General features: G+C 40.2%; 4 protein-coding genes across 5 annotated transcripts in view; all 4 read left to right on the top strand.

Annotated features, from left to right (window-relative positions):
- Positions 1-238: 238 nt before the first annotated feature.
- On the top strand, positions 239-4,300 carry hoxb7a (homeobox B7a). The gene is made up of 2 exons (XM_035397170.1): positions 239-712; positions 3,424-4,300. Exons 1-2 carry the CDS (start codon positions 310-312, stop codon positions 3,681-3,683), a joined length of 663 nt encoding a protein of 220 aa, XP_035253061.1. The 5' UTR covers positions 239-309; the 3' UTR covers positions 3,684-4,300.
- A 1,790-nt stretch (positions 4,301-6,090) lies between these two features.
- Positions 6,091-21,166, top strand: part of LOC118216126 (homeobox protein Hox-B3a-like) — a 50,803-nt gene continuing 35,727 nt past the window's right edge. Inside the window, exon 1 of one of the 2 annotated variants that reach the window (XM_035397152.1) lies at positions 6,091-6,512. The gene's annotated coding sequence lies outside the window, so the exon portion shown is untranslated. Of the gene's footprint in view, positions 6,513-19,334; positions 20,254-21,166 lie in introns of those variants that run through there. The other variant, XM_035397151.1, reaches the window with a different exon arrangement.
- Positions 12,185-14,827, top strand: hoxb6a (homeobox B6a). The gene is made up of 2 exons (XM_035397169.1): positions 12,185-12,726; positions 13,999-14,827. Exons 1-2 carry the CDS (start codon positions 12,300-12,302, stop codon positions 14,253-14,255), a joined length of 684 nt encoding a protein of 227 aa, XP_035253060.1. The 5' UTR covers positions 12,185-12,299; the 3' UTR covers positions 14,256-14,827.
- hoxb5a (homeobox B5a) lies at positions 16,744-19,206 on the top strand. The gene is made up of 2 exons (XM_035397164.1): positions 16,744-17,458; positions 18,099-19,206. The coding sequence occupies exons 1-2, from the start codon at positions 16,867-16,869 to the stop codon at positions 18,344-18,346; spliced, it is 840 nt and encodes a 279-aa protein (XP_035253055.1). The 5' UTR covers positions 16,744-16,866; the 3' UTR covers positions 18,347-19,206.

Below are 21,166 nucleotides of genomic sequence, written 5' to 3'. Positions count from 1 at the left end.
ATATATTACAGCTTATTTGTGTGTTCTTTCTGTGTCCCTTTTTCGTTCAATTTTCCTGTCCATACACAATATTCGCTGACTCTAAATAATGTAATACGTATTATCAATCCCGGCTCTGGGATACATATCCCTTATTAGTGGAAAGGCGCCTCAATTGGATGGCTGTGCATCACGTGCCCGTTATCATGTGGCCTCCGAGGAAAAGGGGCTGTTTTTTGTGTAAATCTGGTCTGAAACTCTGTAATATATCACTGTACCTCGTAAAACCGACACTAAAACTTCCAGGGCTGCAAATCACCCAGGCAAATTATGAGTTCATTGTATTATGCAAATTCTTTATTTACTAAATTTCAGTCTGCAACTTCGTGTTTTCCAACAGTCTTTCCAGAGCAAAGTTCTTGCTCTTTCGCGTCCAGTTCTCAAAGAACCAGCGGCTATGTGTCGGGGTCCAGTGGCACCGCCTTCTCCTCTTCAGTGCCGGGGCTGTACGGCAACGGAGGGGCCGTGCTACCCCAAGCCGAAAGCATGTACACGGAGGGCTACGGCCTCCACGCCAGCGCCACCAACGTTCACTGCTCCCCGTTTGATCGCAGCCTGTCCGCGATGAGCGCCGGAGACCCGGCCAAACATCCCAACTGCTGGAGAGCAGACCAGGGCGACTACCACCAAGAAAGTGAAAGTTTTCGGATATATCCTTGGATGAGAAGCACAGGTATGTTAATAGACAATACTTACAAAGCAGAATGATAAAAAGCCCACTCTGGCACATGTTTGTAAACTGTCAGTTCTTGAGAAGCTAGCATATGCGCAGGACCGGTCTCTTCCAAAAGGTTTCTATTGGAAGTGTCACATAACTAGCTAGCATACCGACCAAAATGTCTGAGCTTTAAATATGCATAATACGTGCTTGTATTAGAACTGGGAGGCGTGTGTGACCGTCCAACGGCCTAAGCAATAAGATAAACAAGGGTCGCCCACCCTTAGTTTTGTTATGAAGGAATGAGCTCCCATCAAAACTGTATAATTTTCATACGTGCTTATCGGAGCGGAGGACAGTAGGATTCACGTTAATTGGTTTATGTACGTAAGGACTGGCCAGAAGAATCGTTGAACTTTAAAGAGATACCTCGATCAGCCTCAAGTCAGCGTTTATTGGAAGATACATTTTTGACAAATGGGTTTCCGTTACCGCAACCTTCAGTGGAACGGGACACTGATTTCCATTTACATAAAAGGTCCCGCATAAAGTACATCTATAAAGTTCGTATTATTAACCGTTTCAGAAGGCTGCTTAAGAAGTCGAACTACATGATGTTTGATAAGGTAATGTCGGCCACTTCTTTCTCCAAATTGGTTTGCACGTCATTTGATACTGTGAAGTTTAAAAAATAAATAAAATTCCTTTCATCGTTGTTTGAAATAACATTTCCATGTTTGCATTCACATGCAGTATTGACCAAGCCTGTTTATCTAAAATGAGCCGCTCTCCTATGCAAATCGAATTTCAATCGCAAGCTTAAACTAGTGGGTTTAAAACGTGCTATAAAAATAGAGAAGACAGGCGGGGCCTACTCTGAGCAATGTGCGTGTGTGTGCGTGTTTCTGTCCGTGTGTGTTCGTATGTAATAATATGCTTGAATTTTTACTCTCCAAAATATCAATTTTCATAGAGAACAACGAAATATACACGAATTTGTGCACTTCATGCAGACATGAAACAAAAACAGAAATTAAAAGATTTAAAAGTGCAGAGAGAAGTTTGAAAAGAGGCCAATTCCATATAAATCATGCGTTACAGGCAACGCGTTATTTGACCTGCTTATTCTTTTACCCGCGCGTATATTCGGCATTTAGTGGTTGACAATATTTACATGATGGAGATTCATAAATAACCTAGACACGTGGGGGTCGAATTGTCCACGTTAAAAACTGAAACACGAAGGCAGACTGGGTGTGAGGTTCGCACAGATTCCAGTGGATGAAGGATATTTTCTTCGCTCCAAAATTTAACATCTCTTATTCGGCCACTCCCGGGGATGGTAGTTCCTGCGAGTTATAATTCAACAGATAATTGTTGTTGAAAGGTTCACATCTGACACAAGAGACTCAGTAGAATACTTTCAACGTTAAAGAATGATGAGTACGCAGCAGTCCAAAATCAGTAAAATATATTGACTGCCCCCACCACATTAATATTTTTTGCTCGGGCTAGTTCATATTTCCCCTTTTGACAACTCTGAAATCTGCGAGCAAAACAGGAAGCCGCTCTGTGGTGGGAGCTCCCAATACAAACACACCCTTGTGAAACCTTAAACGAGAAATGATACAAAACCACGGTCTTTATTCAGGAACGCAGAAACAGCAGACGGCCGAAAATGACATTTTCAAAGAAGAAATCACAGCCAAACTAGTAACCGATGCGTCCTTTTGGAAGCTCGAGGTCACACGATGTTACCACACGGAATGCACATATCCGTCCAGCTCGAGCTGATTTCACTACAGCTTTGGAGGAAAAAGGCGGTTAATTTCGGAGTATGTTTTTATAAAAATGTATATCAGCACTTGATTAAAATACTGAAGCAGATTGCTGGGCATATAAATACATATTTCCAGCAATCCTGCTTCCGTATTTTTAACCAAGTGTTGATGTACATCTTAATAAAAATGTACTCAGAACATACACTCCTTTTCCCTCCAAAGCTGTTATATATATATATGTGTGTGTGTGTGTGTGTGTGTGTGTGTGTGTGTGTGTGCGCGCGCGCGCGCGCGCCATATATATGATCGCGTGATTTTACACACGCACACACACTCACGCACATATAACTATTTTTATTTATATTTCACAACAATACCATCACAAGATTCTCCTAACCTAGATGGGATTACTTACCACTTCTAGTCAAAAAATTATGCAATATGTTTACAAAATGAACGAATGTTTAATGCAAGGCATTGCTTGAAAAACATTTTTAATTTTAAACGAATTATTAAATGTACTACACCATTAAGACGAGAGTTCAATTTACCTGTGAAGTCAATTAAACCTCCAAATCATTTAAACAAAATGTACTATTCAACACGCGCATGCATGCACACACACGCACACACAAGCCTATCGGGAACAATATTTTTGTTTTAAGACTGTATTAAAATGTCTGTTTTCTCGTTATTTTTTTCTATGTTACGTAGTAGAATTTTTTATATTTTAAGTATTCATCTGTCAGTATTGAATCTCTCGCAGGGTTTTGTTCAGGCTGAGTATTGATGAGAAGCTAAAACCGATTCATTAGCCATTTGGTTAGTTTATAAGCAATTTTCTACATTCTTGGGGCCTCATGCACGTGGATGTCACATTCGTGCAAAACATCGCCCTCAAATCATGCCATTTCTAATAATTAACAATCCCTTTATGATTTGCAGGATCTGAGAGAAAGCGGGGTCGACAGACATACACGCGCTACCAAACGCTGGAGCTGGAAAAAGAATTCCATTTTAACCGCTACCTGACCAGGCGAAGACGCGTCGAGATCGCTCACGCGCTCTGTCTCACTGAGCGTCAGATCAAAATCTGGTTTCAGAACCGGCGTATGAAATGGAAGAAGGAGAATAAGTCTGCCGACCAGAGCTCCAATGCCGAAGATAAACCAGCGGATGACGAGGAAGAGGATGAAGAACAGTAGCTTTTGAAAGCTTCTTTTCACTTTCAAGGAGACGAATGTTAAAAGGAGAGAACGACTACCTTCCAAAAATTTTCAAGTAAAATTGAGTAGAACACTACCTATCATGTTTATCGTTTTGTACATGTGAGTATGCGAGATCTACCTAGAAATGTATCGTTTAGTTCTAGTAAAGAATAAACAGAAGTAAATTCTAATTTAATTTATTTATCTTTTCATGTGATGGAAATTGCATTGTCCTCCAAGAGAAGGCCAATATAATGTCCTTTTTTAACTCGCATGAGTAATAGGCGAAAAGGGACCTTTTGTAGAATTGTAGTTTTATAGGCCTACATAGCCTACTTCTAAATTTAGCTACGTTTGTCTCAACATTAAAGTGTACATATATATCTATATACTTGATTTTCTGTATATGTATTAGGCTGTTTATATTTTAATATTATTGTGATTATTAGTTATATTTTCTGCATTTAGTTCAGTGTACAATGTTTGATCTGTACAGTGGACCACCATAGATTAAATGTGTAAATCTATCATTTGAAAATTCACAGTTGTTCTTTCAACAATACCTAAACTGTCGTTTTTTCCCCCTTCACGATTAAACGCATCCATGCAGTGTATTTTAAGGGACACCTTTTGTGATTTTACTAAGCAGCAAAATGGCTGATGGCCTATAACCATATGATAGTTTTTATTTGAATTGATAATTATTATTGTTGTAGTTAATAATAATAATAATAATAATAATAATATTATTCATATGCAGCAGTCGGAATTACTGGTAATATGAACATTTGGCAAAGGTCTATAAAGCTTAATTTTCTATCAGCAAAAAGAACCGGAAACTGTCCACTTCCTTTGTGCGCGCGAATATTGTTCTTCCTGGGAGGTAATAGTTATATTGTCGGCTGTAATTCCCTAATTGCTGCAATAAATGCCGGAACCCACTGCAAAAAACAACAGCCTAACGCGACGAACAAAATAAACGCGAAGTGAAGGGAATCTTTCTACTCCAGAAAGGTCAGACTCTCAAACTGACGTTTTCTAGTGGAAAATACGCAGTTTTCTGCTCAGAGGTAACCTACTTCATATCTCTCTTCTATAAGTCTATAATTACTTATGCAATTTTCCCCGGGAAGACATTGGACCAACATTTTAACGCTTGTTTTCATGTTTTTGCAAGTAAATATATACATACATAGCCGAAATCTATGCTAGTTCCCTTTTCGGTGGCACAGTGAATACGAGAATTGAACAAGAATTCAGTGTACTATAATTCTTTGTTTGAGTGAAAAGGAAATATATGAATAAACCGAAGACATACACAATGTTCATGTGAAATATATGTAGGCCTATGGCCTGCAAGTAACACGTCCCAAGTGTTTTGAAATCGAATAGAATTATGTATCTGTTAATTATTTAACACAAACTACGGATTCCAATAGTAAACACTTTGTATGTTTTCAAATAATACGTCTTTGAGTGTTCTCGAACCAAATTGCATTAAAAGAATACCCAACTGCGGAGCACCGTCATATACCAAAAGCGCACTGCACTTTGAACTAGATATCATATCGGTCTACATTTATTTCGGAAAATAATTTGAGAATGTTCACCTTATATTTTAAGTTGGAAATTCTTCAAAGCAAATGGTGACAAATTCGATTATCTGAAGGGGAAAATAAAATCTGTAAATCAGAGTAAATCAGAAGCACAAAGTAAAGCACGACTTCTCTTAGACAACCAACCTTCAGTTTTATTTCATTTTCATGCAAAATGCACACGTGCACTCTGAATGCACGTTTATGCGAGATATACAATTCATTTGTACGTATGTATGTATGTAGCCTATGTATGTAGGCCTTTGCACATATGTATGTATGAATGTGTTTGTGTATATACATACCTTCACACTTGCGCATACATTTTGCAACAGTCATCCATTTTGAAGAATTTTAATATTCATCCCATTTTGTAGCTTTAAAGGTGCAACAAACCTCATTTCATGGTACGACCAATAAAGGATAAACATTTTTATTTATTTCTTGTCACTATAAAAAAACTGCCCTTTGCGGTAATATGCTCGCTTGCTTCGTTTCAATCGCCATTCCAATCGCAATTATCAAACAATAACAAAAATATTAATGTTAACACTGCCATTTCATTTTCTTGTTCAGAGGAAAAAAAAGATGGCGACGGTGGGACGAATGCTGCTGAAGCAGTCATGAAGAAACGCAATAAATTCCTTGTTGTTTTATGAAAATTTACAACTTTGTGATAGAACTTTATGAGTGGCTGGGTTCTAGGATTGGCCGAGGATGGTCATGTGGATGGGTAACCGTGAACATGAACTTTTTATGATTTCCCAAGTGATTATATTGCAGTATTCTTTTGGCCACTGCACCTTCTGTAGCAACACTGTGCTCCTTGTAGGTTCTTGGCTCTTTTTTTGGTTAAGCATACATATATTTCTACAAACGAGCTTTGATCAGCTCCTTAATTACTTCATTCCCTCTACAGACAGAGCCAACGAACAGCCTCCCCGCGCTCCGCTATGCTAATGTGGCCCGCTCTGATTGGGATTTCCGCCGCAATGGAGGTTGACTGTGAAATCTGGGTGCGATGGGGATCTCTCCTCATTTTTCATATAGCGACCCTGCTCTTCTTTCCTTATGTAAATGATCGAGAGGGATAGTGCAACGGCGCTATAATAGTCGCAGCTTCACGGTAATGGCGGGGAAAATTGGAACGACAGCAATGTCACACGAAAAGCAAGAACAGAACGGTTTTGACGCGGCTCTCGGGAGACGGAGTGACGGATTATCAACAAAGGTAAGACGTGTTGTGATGCACTTTTCGGTTTCCTTTTTTGCGGCGCGGGGAATGGGGGTGGGTAGGAAGTAGGTAACATGTGTTGCATGCATGGACGTCAAAGTATTAGTATGTATGCGCGTGCATTTATTAAATTGTTTGTGCATAATGCTGTAGGCTATATACCATGTGTCCAGTGAAATATTCGTCATTCATTTGCGTTTTGCATTGCATTATTGATTTCTTTTCCTCGGAATGTACGCTGTTGAACATATCAATACACAGTTGCAAAGCATAGACCACAGCTAACGGTGCCTGATTTTCACGAGATAGGCAGCCAACTGTTGTTTCCAAGCTGGATAGACATGGTGGGGTTTGATGGAATAACTCCTGAAAACGCGGTTTTCCGATATGTCTTGTGCGTGTATCGCTTAATAAAGAGGCGAGCTGCTATGCGACATTGGCTCAGTCTTGACCCCGTGATATGCAGAGGGAGGAGGGGGGGGGGGGGGGGAGGAGAGAGAGAGAGAGAGAGAGAGAGAGAGAGAATATGTACCCACCAGTCTTTTATCAAACTTTTACGTATTTCTACCTACTTAAATAAATTGAAAGGTGTGGAAAATTGTTAAAAATTTGTCTGAATATGGGGATCATTGTTTCCGCATCGGTAAACGAGGGCTACACTTGCCATGTTTCCTTTCAACGCCCCTCTGCAGAGGGTGCCAATGGTCGCCGTTTATTGCTAACTTCCCACCCTCGGTTAACACGCGGCGCCTTTACACCCGACTATCGTCCGTTTGCTTCAGATAACTCCATCATGACCCCCGCTCTTGCACCCTCAGAACATCTATTTCAAATGTTTATTGTGGCTTATACGAAAAATCGAAATTCCCGCATGCAACACTCATACTAATACTATTAGTGCTCAGGATTCTTCAATTGGCATAATTAATTACTACTTCATGAAGAATAAAATTGTAAAAACTGCAGCCTACTGCATTTAAAATGACTCTCGAGTTTCATTATAAATATCCGAGTAAAGCGTTCATTCAATCACAGCATTGCAGTCTTTTACAGGGAGCCAATGCCAGTGGCCTCTAAAGGCGAAGAGCCCTGTTATAATTCGCATTTTATAGAAAATCTATCAGAGTACAGTTTTAATAAGAATGGCAACATATCTTAAAATAATACAATCAACATCATCTTCGGTGACTGATTCTACTACTACTACAAATAATAATAATAATAATAATAATAGTAAGCATTTAAAACATAATATATTGCATGTTTATGTATATTTATAATATTATGCATAGACTAAAGATTCATAATATCAGACAGCGTGAAGAGATGCTATGGCAATCCATCAGATCTGCAGTGGCCACTACTTATTCAGACCGCCCTAGTGACGTAGTACTTTCTGTTGCAACAGTTCCTTTCCTTACTCTTTGGTGCCATCTAGCGTTCACTTTACAGCACAGAAAACGTGACACCGATAATCTGGTCTCTGCCTGCATGTGTGTTCGTATATACAGTGTTATTTACAGTGCGATGCATTTGCTACCGGCATGATTTTCGACGTTTGCATTTGCTTTAGTTGTATTGCAGTGCCAGGCGGAGTGCAAGAGGCAGAGAGGCGAAAGACAGCAGCGCTGAGGGGGCGGGCCCGCAGCCGGGTGATACTGAATTGGGAAAGAATGCAGTGGTTGTAAATTCTTAGGCTGTTGTTGCGGTTCTTTGATGTGCCTGCCTCTCTGCGAGGCTTGAACCACAAAGCAAAAGCAGCCAAACAGGGCTTGTTCTGTTTGTAGCTCTCCTTAGAACCTCCCCAGCGTCAACACGGACGTTTTTAACTCCACTCTGCTTCTCGGCGAGAACATGCCTGCTGGAAGGATGCACTCAGTGAGTTCCAAAAAACTCTTCCAGCGTTTTGATTTGCCGTTTTCTACCCAGGCCAACCACATGCAATGGGCTTCAGCTCATCTCTGCCTGAGTTAATGCAGCATTTGTGCAGAAAGGGGCGTGTTTGGGTTGATAAGCGGAAGGCGATGCATGGAATTTGAGGGTTGGAGTTTGTGTGCATGTTTGTGCGTTTGTGCTTGGGGATTGAGTATCACGGTGATAACTGTTTTTGGGCAATCAGGATTTCTCCTTGGAGCATGCATTACTTCAATATCACGTAGTCAGTAGACTACGCGCAGATGGATATTGTGTCTATGTTTTTTATTTATTTCAAATACCACAGTATGTTACTGGCGAGATGTTTTTTCTTAAGAAGTCACACTCAAACAGTTTAAGACTAATTTGCTAAAACAATGCTTACATTTTGTGCAAATGACTATTGCCAGAGGGTAGGAAAAACATTAGCTTACTTAAAAGCAGCAATGCATCGGTGGTGTAACATTTATTTATTTATATATTTATTTATGCGGCTGAATTGTAGTCACTCTTTAAGAAGAAATAACACCAATATCAGACTGCTCACTGCTAACTACTGTTGGGATAAATGTGCAGAATGCTATATCCAGTGTTTCAAGTCTTTGGACGCTCCCATTAAATTAGAGATTATGGGGTCCGAGACTAAAGTGTTTGGGCTGAACTCAAACCAACGCAATGAAAAGTGTAACAGTTAACCCTCATCGAAAGGCCTGGGAAAGAGATTATATCAGGTGACGGTCCAGTGAGCTCAAAGTCTGTGGAGGACGAGTCATTCCACTGTAACAATTACGAATAGCTAAGAAACATTCAGTCCGGTCTACCATACAGACAGGAGTCATTCACCCGGCGGGCAGTTGCTTGCCTCAACGCAGCTCTGAAACCCGAATAAGCCATGCTTTCGTTTTTTCCCCCCCAAGATAGATTTTCCTTTCTTTTTTTTTCTCCTTCCTATTTTTTTTTTTTTTTTTTCAGAGGAACGTGTTTTAAATTCTTTGCGGGTGTCTTTAGATGAAGCACACCCCACCTTCAAAAATGTGCGGCCATGGCCGCCAAGCGTTGCTTATTATAAATAACCTTCTTAACTTTTCCCACTTATTAGCAGGCTGCACCTATCCAGTTGCAGTTTACTGTTACATACGGCAATTTCATCCAGCCATTATCTGTATTTGAACGAAACAAACAAATTCGTCATAATTCGTGTATAAACGCAAGAAACATGGTTGGCATAATAAAATGTTGTAGTAGTTAAGGTGTATACACATGGATTTAAGCCTACGGCGCGCACTGATAGCAACACGCCTCTACTAATGTCATATATTTATGGGGGAAAATATAGTTATGCTATTATTTCGAGTAAAAACCTAATTGCTGTTTGGCAGCAATTAGAGTAAAGATGTTAAGTGATTTGGTACAAACAGGTTAGCGCAAGGGCGCACGCACACACACACACACACACACACACACACACACACAAATATACTGGTTTTGAATATGAGAGCGCTTAAACTTTGAAGTACGCAAAATGGTATATGTATGGGTTTATTTTATTTTGCGGTTTCCTGCTGTACGATTGGCTACGTGCTATACAAAATACATATGGCGAAAATAACACAGTCAGGCATGTGTGGTTTTTTTCAGTCGCAACGGTCTGTTTGGGATTTAAACTTTTCCTGTGAATATTCCCGCCTTCCCCTACATATGCAGATAACCTTTCTAAAAGAAATTAAACATACTGAACTCACACTAGCCATCATAATAAATTCCTGAAATGTAATACAACGACAATATAAGGCTGAAATATATTTTTTGCAAACTTTAATTTTTCAAATGCACAGAACGGAAAAAATAAATGATAACAGAGTGCCAATTACAAAGATACATTGACTACATCTATATATATATATATATATATATATATATATATATATATATATATATTCGGTACTTCCAGATTAGTAGCTGAGCGTTTATTATATTATTTATTCTAATAAACCAAGTATATTACGACTCTCACAACAAATACAAGAATACTTTAAAAATCAGCAGATAAACGAAAACATATATTAAAATCTACGAAGTCTGGAATAATACTTACGGGCAATGCACACTCAAAAGATCTTCGTGGCAGTTATTCTACACACACATGACATAATTGACTGACACGGATGTTTCTCTGTCCGCCTTAGCAAACCTCATAAAATGCATGTTATAAAATGTCCGCCTACGAAGTGCTTGATGGAGTTCCAATCCGGTATCCATTCAGGTGTTATTTTACACGGTTTCCTTCTCGGAGTGCTGTAGTTCGGTCTTTTTCATTCGTTGCAATTCTGTTGTTTCCACCGGAGTGCTGTCAAATATATTTATATGCCTCCGAGTCCAACCAATTTCCTCAAAGGAAAGATCTGTAACAAGAAGAAGAGGTGTGATAGAAGCGGATTTGAATATAAGTGCTATTTCCGGTAGAAGTTATTTTCCTGCATTATTAGTCATGGGAAGCAGCATAGCACGCGTTAACAACTACAACAAATACACGAGACTCAGAGGGCGAGTTCCCCTGTGTTGATTATCTATATGCACATTTTAAGTTTGTAAATAACTATCCGAAATGCGGAAAACGAAATTGGAATAAGATTCCATATCCTATCTGAGAATAAACGGGAGAGGCGTGCTGAAAACTACTTTGGTTTATTTATGAGTGATGTGACATAACAGCTCATAACTGAGTGCGATTAGCAGTTTCAGGACGTCACAATGTGTCTCGGTTACATACATTTTACAATTTGTTCATGTCGCCTAAAACAAGCAAGTAACGACTCGTGGTGCAAATTAGAACTAACAATAAAAGGTGTATGTTGTTTTGTGATATACATGTGAAACGGTTCCAAAATGAAACGACGTTCTAAGGAAATGTAACCAGGGCAAATACAGTAACACACAAGTGATATAACAACAAGGGAAAATGCTCTGGAAAATATTGCCTCAATCACGGTTTACCACCAGGACGCGGAATTATCACGATAATATAACTGGATATTCCTCAATCAGTCGAACTGCCTCAGTCGCCGTGTACCACCAGGACGCGGAATTATCACGATAATGGAACTGAATATTCCCTTCCACGGTTAAAGAGCAGACTTGATAAAGACATAGAGAAGGCCTGTAGGTTATGTGATTGTTATCACGGTCACGTATTTTATTTTTACACTGATGAATTCGAATTGATGAAACTGGTGTAAAACTAAGTACAACTAGTACTTCCTAAATTAAACAATGAAATTAATAACAAAATATTCCTCTGAGGCTGAGAATGCCTTAATTTAAAAAAAAAACCCAGAAACACAAACACTGACCATAGATAAACAGAATTTGTATGAGCTAATGATATAATTTCAACTTTCTCCCCCCATCTTTATACATTTTTGACGGTGAGGATTATAGCAGAAGCGATTAATTCCCTAAAACAATTAGGCCTAAGTATATGCGCGCACTGCAGACAAGTGGAGTGTCGATATATTAAATTTAGCGCTCTAAATCCCAGCATGATGTGTGTTGTGTAACCTCATTGGTGGGGGAGAAAAGGGGAATAAAAAGGCGAGCTCTGGTTTGCACCAGGGTCCCTCGCGCATGCAATCAGAGTCCCCTCATGGGTGCTATTTTGCTCTCACGGACGCTCGCGATTGGTCAGCCGCTGATCAGATGGTACGATTTCCCTCTGTCCCGCACTGGCACCTCGCCACCCCCCCTTACCTCTCCCCCCACCCCACCCCCCTCCAGCTAAAACCCAATCTCCGATAAACTACTAATAGCTAAACCACTTGGACTATAAAACACAACAAATCAAAAAGCAAGGAAAAGCACTGTACCCTCCCAATGAGTTCCTATTTTGTAAACTCAACTTTCCCCGTGACTCTGCCCGGCGGACAAGAGTCTTTCTTGGGACAGATACCGCTATACTCCTCCGGATACACGGATCCTTTAAGACACTACCCCGGCGCTGCCTATGGAGCTTCAACGGTCCAAGACAAAGCTTACCCATCCGCGTATTACCAGCAGGCAAACGGCACTTACAGCCGGCCCAACACCGCCGGTGCTTGCGATTATGCGGCGGCCAGCTTTTACAGGGAAAAGGACCCCGCCTGCGCGCTCACCAGCTTAGAGGAACACTCGCTCGTGCTAAGCCAGGATCACCGCAAGTCGGACTGCACGGGGCAGAATAAAGGCATATTCGCGGACGGTGACGAACAGAAGCCGTCGACTCCGGTCTACCCTTGGATGCAAAGGGTGAACTCGTGCAATGGTAAGTGGGTTTATCATTATAAAACATTTTTTTAACAGTTAGCTGCCGTCTGTTCGCTTGGTCTCCGCTGCTATCACAGTCAGCCTATTGCATGAGATTTCTACTGTACAGAGCCGAGAGACTAAAACAGCGGCGAAATAATGTCGCTCCACCATTTAGCTTCACAGATCCTCAGCCGTAAGCTAGAGGGAGCATAACTCTCAACCAGTAAACTTTGTCTTACTATCCATATTGTGAAGCTTATAGTTCAGAAGCAGTTTTTGGTAGTTTTGAGCCACACACGCATGCGTTCACATTTGAAAATGAAAGTAATCGGAACAATAACCACAAAACAAAACAGAAACAACCACAACAACAATGAAAACAACAGTTCTGCTGTTTCGATAAGACTGGGTCTGTTTATAACAGCGTCCAGCCATCACCACGGACGCCGTTTGGATATTCCCAGTACCCACGCTATATGACCAGGCAAAATGCGCTTAATTGTAATGCGTGTTGACAATAATGTGTGTTTTACATGAAAAATGACAGTGGAACACGCCGAGCACAAAAGCAAAATGAATGAGAGCAATTTATTTCAAGTGGCATGGAATCTCACTTTTTTCCTTCCAAGTACAGTGGGGCTACTGTCCTTGATACATAGCAAAGTTGCCTATAGAATTCATAATAAAAAAGCTCTTAAAGTTTATGATTGTGTATTCGTATTTTAATACACACAGGAACAAAGAGCCTGCAGAAATCATTATTCTATATGAATGTTCGAATATACCACGTTGATTTTTTTTAACGCAAGGGCGCAAAGATACAAATAAGCTTCTTTCATGTTGTGTATCAGAGTACAAGGTAATGTTTTAAAACGGAGCACGTTATGCCTGATTAATTTAAAGATATAGCCCATGAAAAGTTTCATTTCACTTCCGAATCGCTTCTGAACATAAAATAAAGTAGGCTGATGCTGGTTCATTAGGTTAACATGTGTGTTTTGTGAAATGAATTGTACTAATTGCATTACAACGCTGAAATATGAAGCCAGCAATAACAATAAATAATAATAGATGCATTAATACCTGTACATTTGGTTTAGAAACTTGGTAGCATTTGGTTTTTACTCCCGTTGCAGCACATATAGTATCTAAGTTAAGAGATAGGAGTTTGGGGCTACGTTGTGTCACGGAAGCTATTACGGGTTTCCTGACAGAGGCTGACTGTCAGTGCTATAATTGCTGTCGAGACGTTAATGTTTGACTTTCTTTTTCCTTTCTTTTCTGAAAGGAACCTTCGGTAACCCCGGCCGCAGGGGTCGGCAGACGTACACCCGCTACCAGACACTGGAGCTAGAGAAGGAGTTCCACTTTAACAGGTATCTCACCAGGCGGCGCCGAATCGAGATTGCGCACGCACTCTGCCTGACTGAACGCCAGATTAAAATCTGGTTCCAGAACCGCAGAATGAAGTGGAAAAAAGAAAACAAACTTATAAATTCATCGCAGATCAGCGGAGAAGAGGAGGAAAAAAAGAGGACAGAATGACAGAAGAAGCAGAAGAAGAAAAATGAAGCAATGCAGCGACAGCTTGTCATCGTAGAACTGAAAGACGGTTTCTTTTGTCTCGAAACTTGCACCAGTGAAGTTTGTGTTTGGTAAATTCGTCGTAGCATTCCAGAAGTCCATCTAACTTCGCATATTTACTTGTTATTTTTATTTCTCATTCTTGTTTTATATATTTTGTAAATATATCGGGGAGCAGTTACAAGTATTGTTGTGGCGCGTCTCCCCATTTGCTTCTATGACTAAAATGTCAATTTAACGAACCTCTTTGAAATATGTTATATTCGTGTTCATATTTAAGCTATATAAAAATAAAAGGACCTCGTAAGGTGAATTGATGTATTTCCTTCGTATGTTAAATTCCCAGAGACAACTGTGATTTTCTTTTTTGAGGGAGAAAACAAATGATCTGCTGAAAAAAATCAGAACTACCTACACTGGGACAAATGTTTATTTTTATTAATTCTGTACATTGTTGTGTTTGTAGTTTTGTTGTTTCACAGAATGTTTTCTGATGTAGAAGTCATTCAATAAAAACAATGTTTCAACTTACACCCCGATGTCTGATGAAAGTAATGTTTTCTAAGGGGGTTAGGGTATTATTCCCACTACCAGCTGAAGATAACGCACTGTTAATACTGATTTCCATCTGCGTTTCAATTGAGATTTTTTTTGAACAGTGTGTTCACTAAGCAGCTCGAGAAAAATAATAATGTTATGTTTGTGCATATGAACGCATATAGACAGCGCAGACTACAGAGTGCGTCTCATACAAATTAGGCATGGCCATTCAGATTATTTAGGCTAAAACGCTATGAAAAGAGTGAAATCCACTGGGAGCACAGGTGCTTACTTTGGGAAAGATTTGCCTGATGAAAACTCTAATGTTGAGATTTCAGCTGCTCCAGTCTTGTGCCAACTGAACGTGACATCATGCAAGGCATCAGGTACAGAGGCAAACAGCCCGTCATTCAGAGCCATGGTATGCAAGGTTAATTCCTGAGACTGATTACGTCTCAACCAAAAGTCCCAGGCACACAAGTTAACAACCCAAAAGTGGAAGTGACCGCGCGCGACGGGCATTATAAGCATTTACAGCGGCGGAGAATCCTCACCACTGAACTTTCAACAAAGTTCTCTTTGTCTGAGCCGCACGTTGTTCCACTCGTGTGTATAGTCTCCCTACCCCTGGATTATTTCGTGAAACAGGTTTATTTTTACGTGTTACGTAATAACACACAGAAAGAATAGTGTCTATAACCTGCATACTACTCCTTGCTTCTGACATAAAACACTTCGAAAAGAACACCGTACAATGTCCATACGGTCATGAAAGCCTAATGCTCAGTATTACATAATACAAACTGCAAATAGCCAAGGACATTTAATTCTTTTTATCAGATGCATTAACATACTTCGGCGACTTGCTTTTTACGCCTACATCTGCAGCCCCGACCTAAAGAACGGTTGACAATGCCCCGCTATGTCTTTCTTTTCTAAATTAATTTAACTAGTGTACTACCCGTCTTTTCCCAATTACATCTAGGCCAAAATTAATGCTTGCACATACAGTTTAATATTAAGAATAGTCACTTATTTGCGCGTTTGAGCCAACAATCATGCATTTTGGCTCGCAAAAAAATCAATTTACTCTTTTATAAAAATGAACTGGTTTTGATAGTCAGGTGAAGACCGAAGATATTATGCCAAGTAGTCATCCAAATCCGTAATTGTTTGCATGCAGATAGTTTTTATTTTGTCACACGTTTATTTGAACACATCTCAAGTATTATAGTTTTCATTAGAATGGTCATGCATTTTGAGGGAAAACACCCTACTTCTGTATATTTAAGAGGATGTCATATTACATTTCCGTTCTTCTACTTGCTGCCCCTCTTCCCCCTCTTCCTCAGCTAGTCTACTATCAACATTACTGGCTTTCATTTTCATTTGAATTAAATATAGCTGAATTATATTTTGCAAAAAGCAACTACTTCAAGGGCAAATTATCCTCTGAAGGACGACATAAAAATAATATTATTGTTAAAGGGAAGTATGCTTCTTCATTAGGCTAATATTACCGCCTTTTTCGTGGCTTTATGCATCGCTCGGCGAATGGGTCAATAAAAACAATAAATATGTAGATATTGTTATTCTAACAGTCGATAAGGAGGATAATGGGAAGGACAATTAATTTGCATCATCATCTGATGAGAAGCTAAAACCGAAATAAAATGGGAAAAGGTCCTCCTTGGCTGCAATAAACCTTATTCCCAGTAGGTGACGCTCTCAGCCAACACGGAAAGCAACTCTGCTATTAGGAGGCACATACTGACTTCAGCCTAACGACTCTCATCTCGTCATCGTTTGTAACCATAGAGCATGAATTACCTCTTGAAGTCATCAGTGAGAATTTACGACTGGTCAACAAAAGCACGTGATCCCCAAACGCACCCCCACCCCCATATTTGGCCGCATACATAGCAAAAACGAAGTACAGTGCATTGCTATAATTCATTAATACATCATAAATCGTGAAGCACCGCGTTATAACGACCAAGATCTACAAATCAAGCCCACTAAAATACCCTAAATGAGCTCTTACTTTGTAAACTCGTTCTCAGGGCGCTATCCAAATGGCCCCGACTATCAGTTGCTAAATTATGGAACTAGCAGCAGCGCTATGAACGGCTCGTACAGGGATTCCGGCACCATGCATTCGGGTTCTTACAGCTACAACTACAATGGGATGGACCTAAGCGTCAATCGCCCCTCTACCACCGGGCACTTTGGAGCAGTTGGGAATAACTCCCGGGGTTTCCAGGCTCCAGCCCGGGAGACGCGTTTCAGACAGCCGTCTAGTTGCTCGCTGGCGTCTCCGGAGTCCCTGCCTTGCTCCAACAGCGAGACTCTGGGACCCAAAAGCTCCTCGCCCCCTTCCGACCAGAGCGCTACCACCACGAGCAGTAGCCTCACCAACACCAACAGCACACATTTCACAGAATTAGACGAGACCAGCGCCTCTTCCGAGACCGAGGACGGGAACCTCCGAGTGAGCAACCCCGCGCCCCGGACGCAGCAGCAACAGCAGCAAGAGTCGACGGCAACCTCCACCACTACAGCATCAACCGAAGGGCAGGCGCCACAAATATTCCCCTGGATGCGGAAACTACATATTAGCCATGGTACATACGTGTTGTATGTTTTATTTTATAAAAATGAAACAGGCTGTAGCTTGTTTTCTGCTTTACCCAGAGGTTGCTCTGTTGTTTAGCCTTTCGACTGTGGGCTATGCCACGAAAGCGCCATAAATCTATCGAGAGCGCAGCCAGCAGGGAACGGGAAACAGAGGAAGAGAACAAAACGGGGAGGAACGGGGAAGTTTGTATTCCTGCGAAAACTTAGCTTTAGCCTATGAATGGGATAATGCTGAAAGCAGCATTTACGCAGTAAAATGAAATAAATCCGGGAGGGGTTACGAGGAAAGAAAACAGAAAAGTTATATTCTGGGGGGTGTAGATTAGGAAAATAAGACAAGAGCACGGCAGAACATTTAAACTCTGGGTTGTAAGTACGGGGGACAGGGGTGGAGTGGGTGGGGGTGGCTTTATAAAGTTGAAATATTAAAAGATGGAAAAAATGCGGGTTGAATCTGTGTCCTGTAAGGTTTGACAAGTTGTTGACACACATTAAAGACGAGTCGCGACATGAATAAATGTATGTAAATGATGTGCATGACAAAGTGGTTCATATTTTCCGTTTTATTATGCAGCAGAGGTCCTCTCGAGCTAACGCTTATTCCAACATTTTGTCCATATTATATAGATATGACTGGACCAGACGGGAAACGAGCCAGAACCGCATACACCCGCTACCAGACGCTAGAGCTGGAAAAAGAATTCCATTTCAATAGGTATCTAACCCGGAGGAGGAGAATAGAGATAGCCCACGCGCTGTGTCTCTCGGAACGGCAAATTAAGATCTGGTTCCAGAACCGCAGGATGAAATGGAAGAAGGACAATAAACTGAAAAGTATGAGTCTCGCGACTGCAGGTAGCGCTTTCCAGCCATAACACTCTCTCGTGTTATAAAATATGCGGAATAAAAAAAGAGAGAGAATGAATTAAGAAGTAGGACAAGATGACATTATTCCTAAAGTACTGTACAGTGCGGCACCTTTCGGCATGTTGATGTTTTAGACAACTTACAATATTACTGTGGTACTGATAATACAAACTTGTGTTGAGCTGTTGTTTTATTAATACTGTAGTAATTATTATTTGAGGAAAAAAAACTATCCAGTGTCCGTTGTTGTTGTTATAAATATCGTTTAGGTGTCAAGTGCTATGTTGATGCTTTCCAGACAGTTAGCATGTGAGCTCTTAAATGTCATAACTTATTTACAATCTGTAACAAGTGTGTAGATTTGAGTTTAAAACACAGAGGCTCCTCTGCCAAAATAACAAAAAAAAAAAAACAAAAAAAAGTGAGAAATTTAAATAAGATACACAGGCTGCTATTATCGACCCCAGAGTCTCTGTGTCCCCCATCCTTACTCAAATCTTATGCGATACTTATTTGGGTTGTTCCTTTAGTTTGTCCTGTGTTCAGTTCCTTTATTTATTTTATTATACATATTTTTTAAATGATAGCCGAAAATAAATCAAGATTAGATTATCCTGTCTCCATTCACACGTGTGTATAATTATTTTCCAAACTGTAACTGTATATTCGTTCTTAGAAAGGATGTATATATTTGACATTTTTAATGTGACTAATAGGCTATTTGTAGTAGGCAGAGTTAGTGACATGCGCTCTGTGAAAAAAGCAATTGTCATGTCCAACTGCCTGTAAGCATTTCGCCAATAAGCTTTTTGTATTTGTTTGTAGCTTAACTTGGAGTAAAAAAAATAAATAAAGTTTCTCTAAATCAGACCAAATGTTTCAAGCACGCTGGTTGTATTTGAGACGCCAATTCATGAAAAATCATTGCCTCTTTCAGGAGTTAACCGCACCAAAATGCCAGCCACGTTACCGTCTAATATAAATGGCAATATGCAATCGATCATTTTTATTTTCAAAAATTAACCAGAAATCAAAGATAGCAAAACGTTTCAACTACTAAGCTATGCGTTTTGTTAACCCACCAAATTTGTCAGCTTTACCGACAACTTGGAAAAATATTTTTAATGGCATCTACTATGCCCAATATAATTTCGAATGTTGGCCAACTACTGCATTATTAAGTAAAGTTCCGTCATATGATGTAATCCTCGTACATACCCAATGGCGTACCTTGCCAGCCTACAACGTCAAGTTAGAAGACGCACTCCTATCCCAGTTTAGTTAACCAATTCTCTTATATCTAAAACAAACTATAATGGTTCAGTTTTGTTACTGATTTTACAGATAGGAAACACAACCCCTCCCGCACTATCTAGCAGGCTTCCCGTTCAACAAACAAACACTGAACTTTTAAACTCACCGTTAAATCCACGTCGTTATGCTACTTCTGACGCTACTTTTGAGAGATGAGAAGAGTTCCGGCCAATAAGCCTTCTGCCTTGCCTTGCCAGGCGGCCTACGTTTGTAAATTTAGCTTTACCCACTGCCAAACTACACCAAAAGTAGCTATGACATTTACATGTCAAATGTATGAGGGTTTTATCTTGAAGTTAGATCGTAAAAATCTCCCAGGCCATAGACAGATAGCCCTTACTGGTTCTCAAAAGTCACGTGGGGTCCATAAAGTTAGTTTTATGGTTTTGGGGAGTTGACAATGTACTATATATTTCACATTCTAGAATACAAGTGACGGTTTAACTGCTTCGAAGGGATTCTAAAGGGTCAGTAACGAGAGAGAACACTGCTAAGCCAGTTCTGAACCGTTGCCTCGATGCCTGGCTACGTCTACTCTCTGGGTCTGACAATGCGGGTTTTCAGAGCCGGAAAAGCAGGCGCGAGACTGGATCAGCACTCAGTAAGTGGGCTACGTTTGTTACATTCTGTACGCAGTGTGGTAACTAACTCGTGCGAGTTACTGAGGGATGGAGTGAAGATGGGTCCTATTTAATTAATTTGGAATCTCCTACCGTCCAGTAGTTTTATTGTGGTGGTGAGCCCTTCGACTTAAGTTCATTTAAGGATTTCAATTATGTATCGCGTATGCGAAGGCCGCGCGAGGATTCCATGTGAAGTCTGTGTGAACGGCGTGCTTGTTGTGTTATACGTGTGCATGTACAAAACATAACCTATTCTTCTTTGTGAAAACATAAAAATGAGCATATTTAATATATAGGCTATGTGCCTTTGTTTTTTCTGGTCTTTGTAATCAGTGTATTCATATCTGATTGTGTGCTGTTACAAACAGATGTACATGTAATGTACTGTAACTTGCAATTTGGATAATAGTGGATAAATGTATTGAAATTGTATTAAACAATAAGTGAAATATCCAAATCTACGGGCTCTTAACAGCGATCTTTAGTTTTAGAGCACCTGGCTTCGCAAAAACGACAACCCAAATGCACAGGCTATGACGCGGACAACACAAACTAGAAGCTACTTTACATCGCTAGTCTCATTTCGCCTTGCCTCTCCACAGCAATCTATTGCCTCCTAAAGATTTGTGAGCAATTCGCTCATTATGAATATGCAAACTGCATTTCAGTTGGCTTTCCTGGAGATAAACCGCCTGCTTTCTATAACATTGAAATGTCATGTTTGTATTTACATGTGATGGGCCTATTTTGAAACGGCACAACATGATACAGGACTGCGAAAATGAAGTGAAACATACAGAACTGATTTAAAAATCTTCACAATAAGGGCACTTGAACCTATAATTTTACCCAGAAAATATTTATGGGGGGCAAAATAAGGACACTCGCGCA

The sequence above is a fragment of the Anguilla anguilla genome, chromosome 17 (genome assembly GCF_013347855.1).
Source record: "Anguilla anguilla isolate fAngAng1 chromosome 17, fAngAng1.pri, whole genome shotgun sequence".
Classification (NCBI taxonomy): domain Eukaryota; kingdom Metazoa; phylum Chordata; class Actinopteri; order Anguilliformes; family Anguillidae; genus Anguilla; species Anguilla anguilla.
The sequence above is the reverse complement of the archived record's forward strand: the minus strand, read 5'-3'. Positions and strand labels throughout refer to the sequence as shown.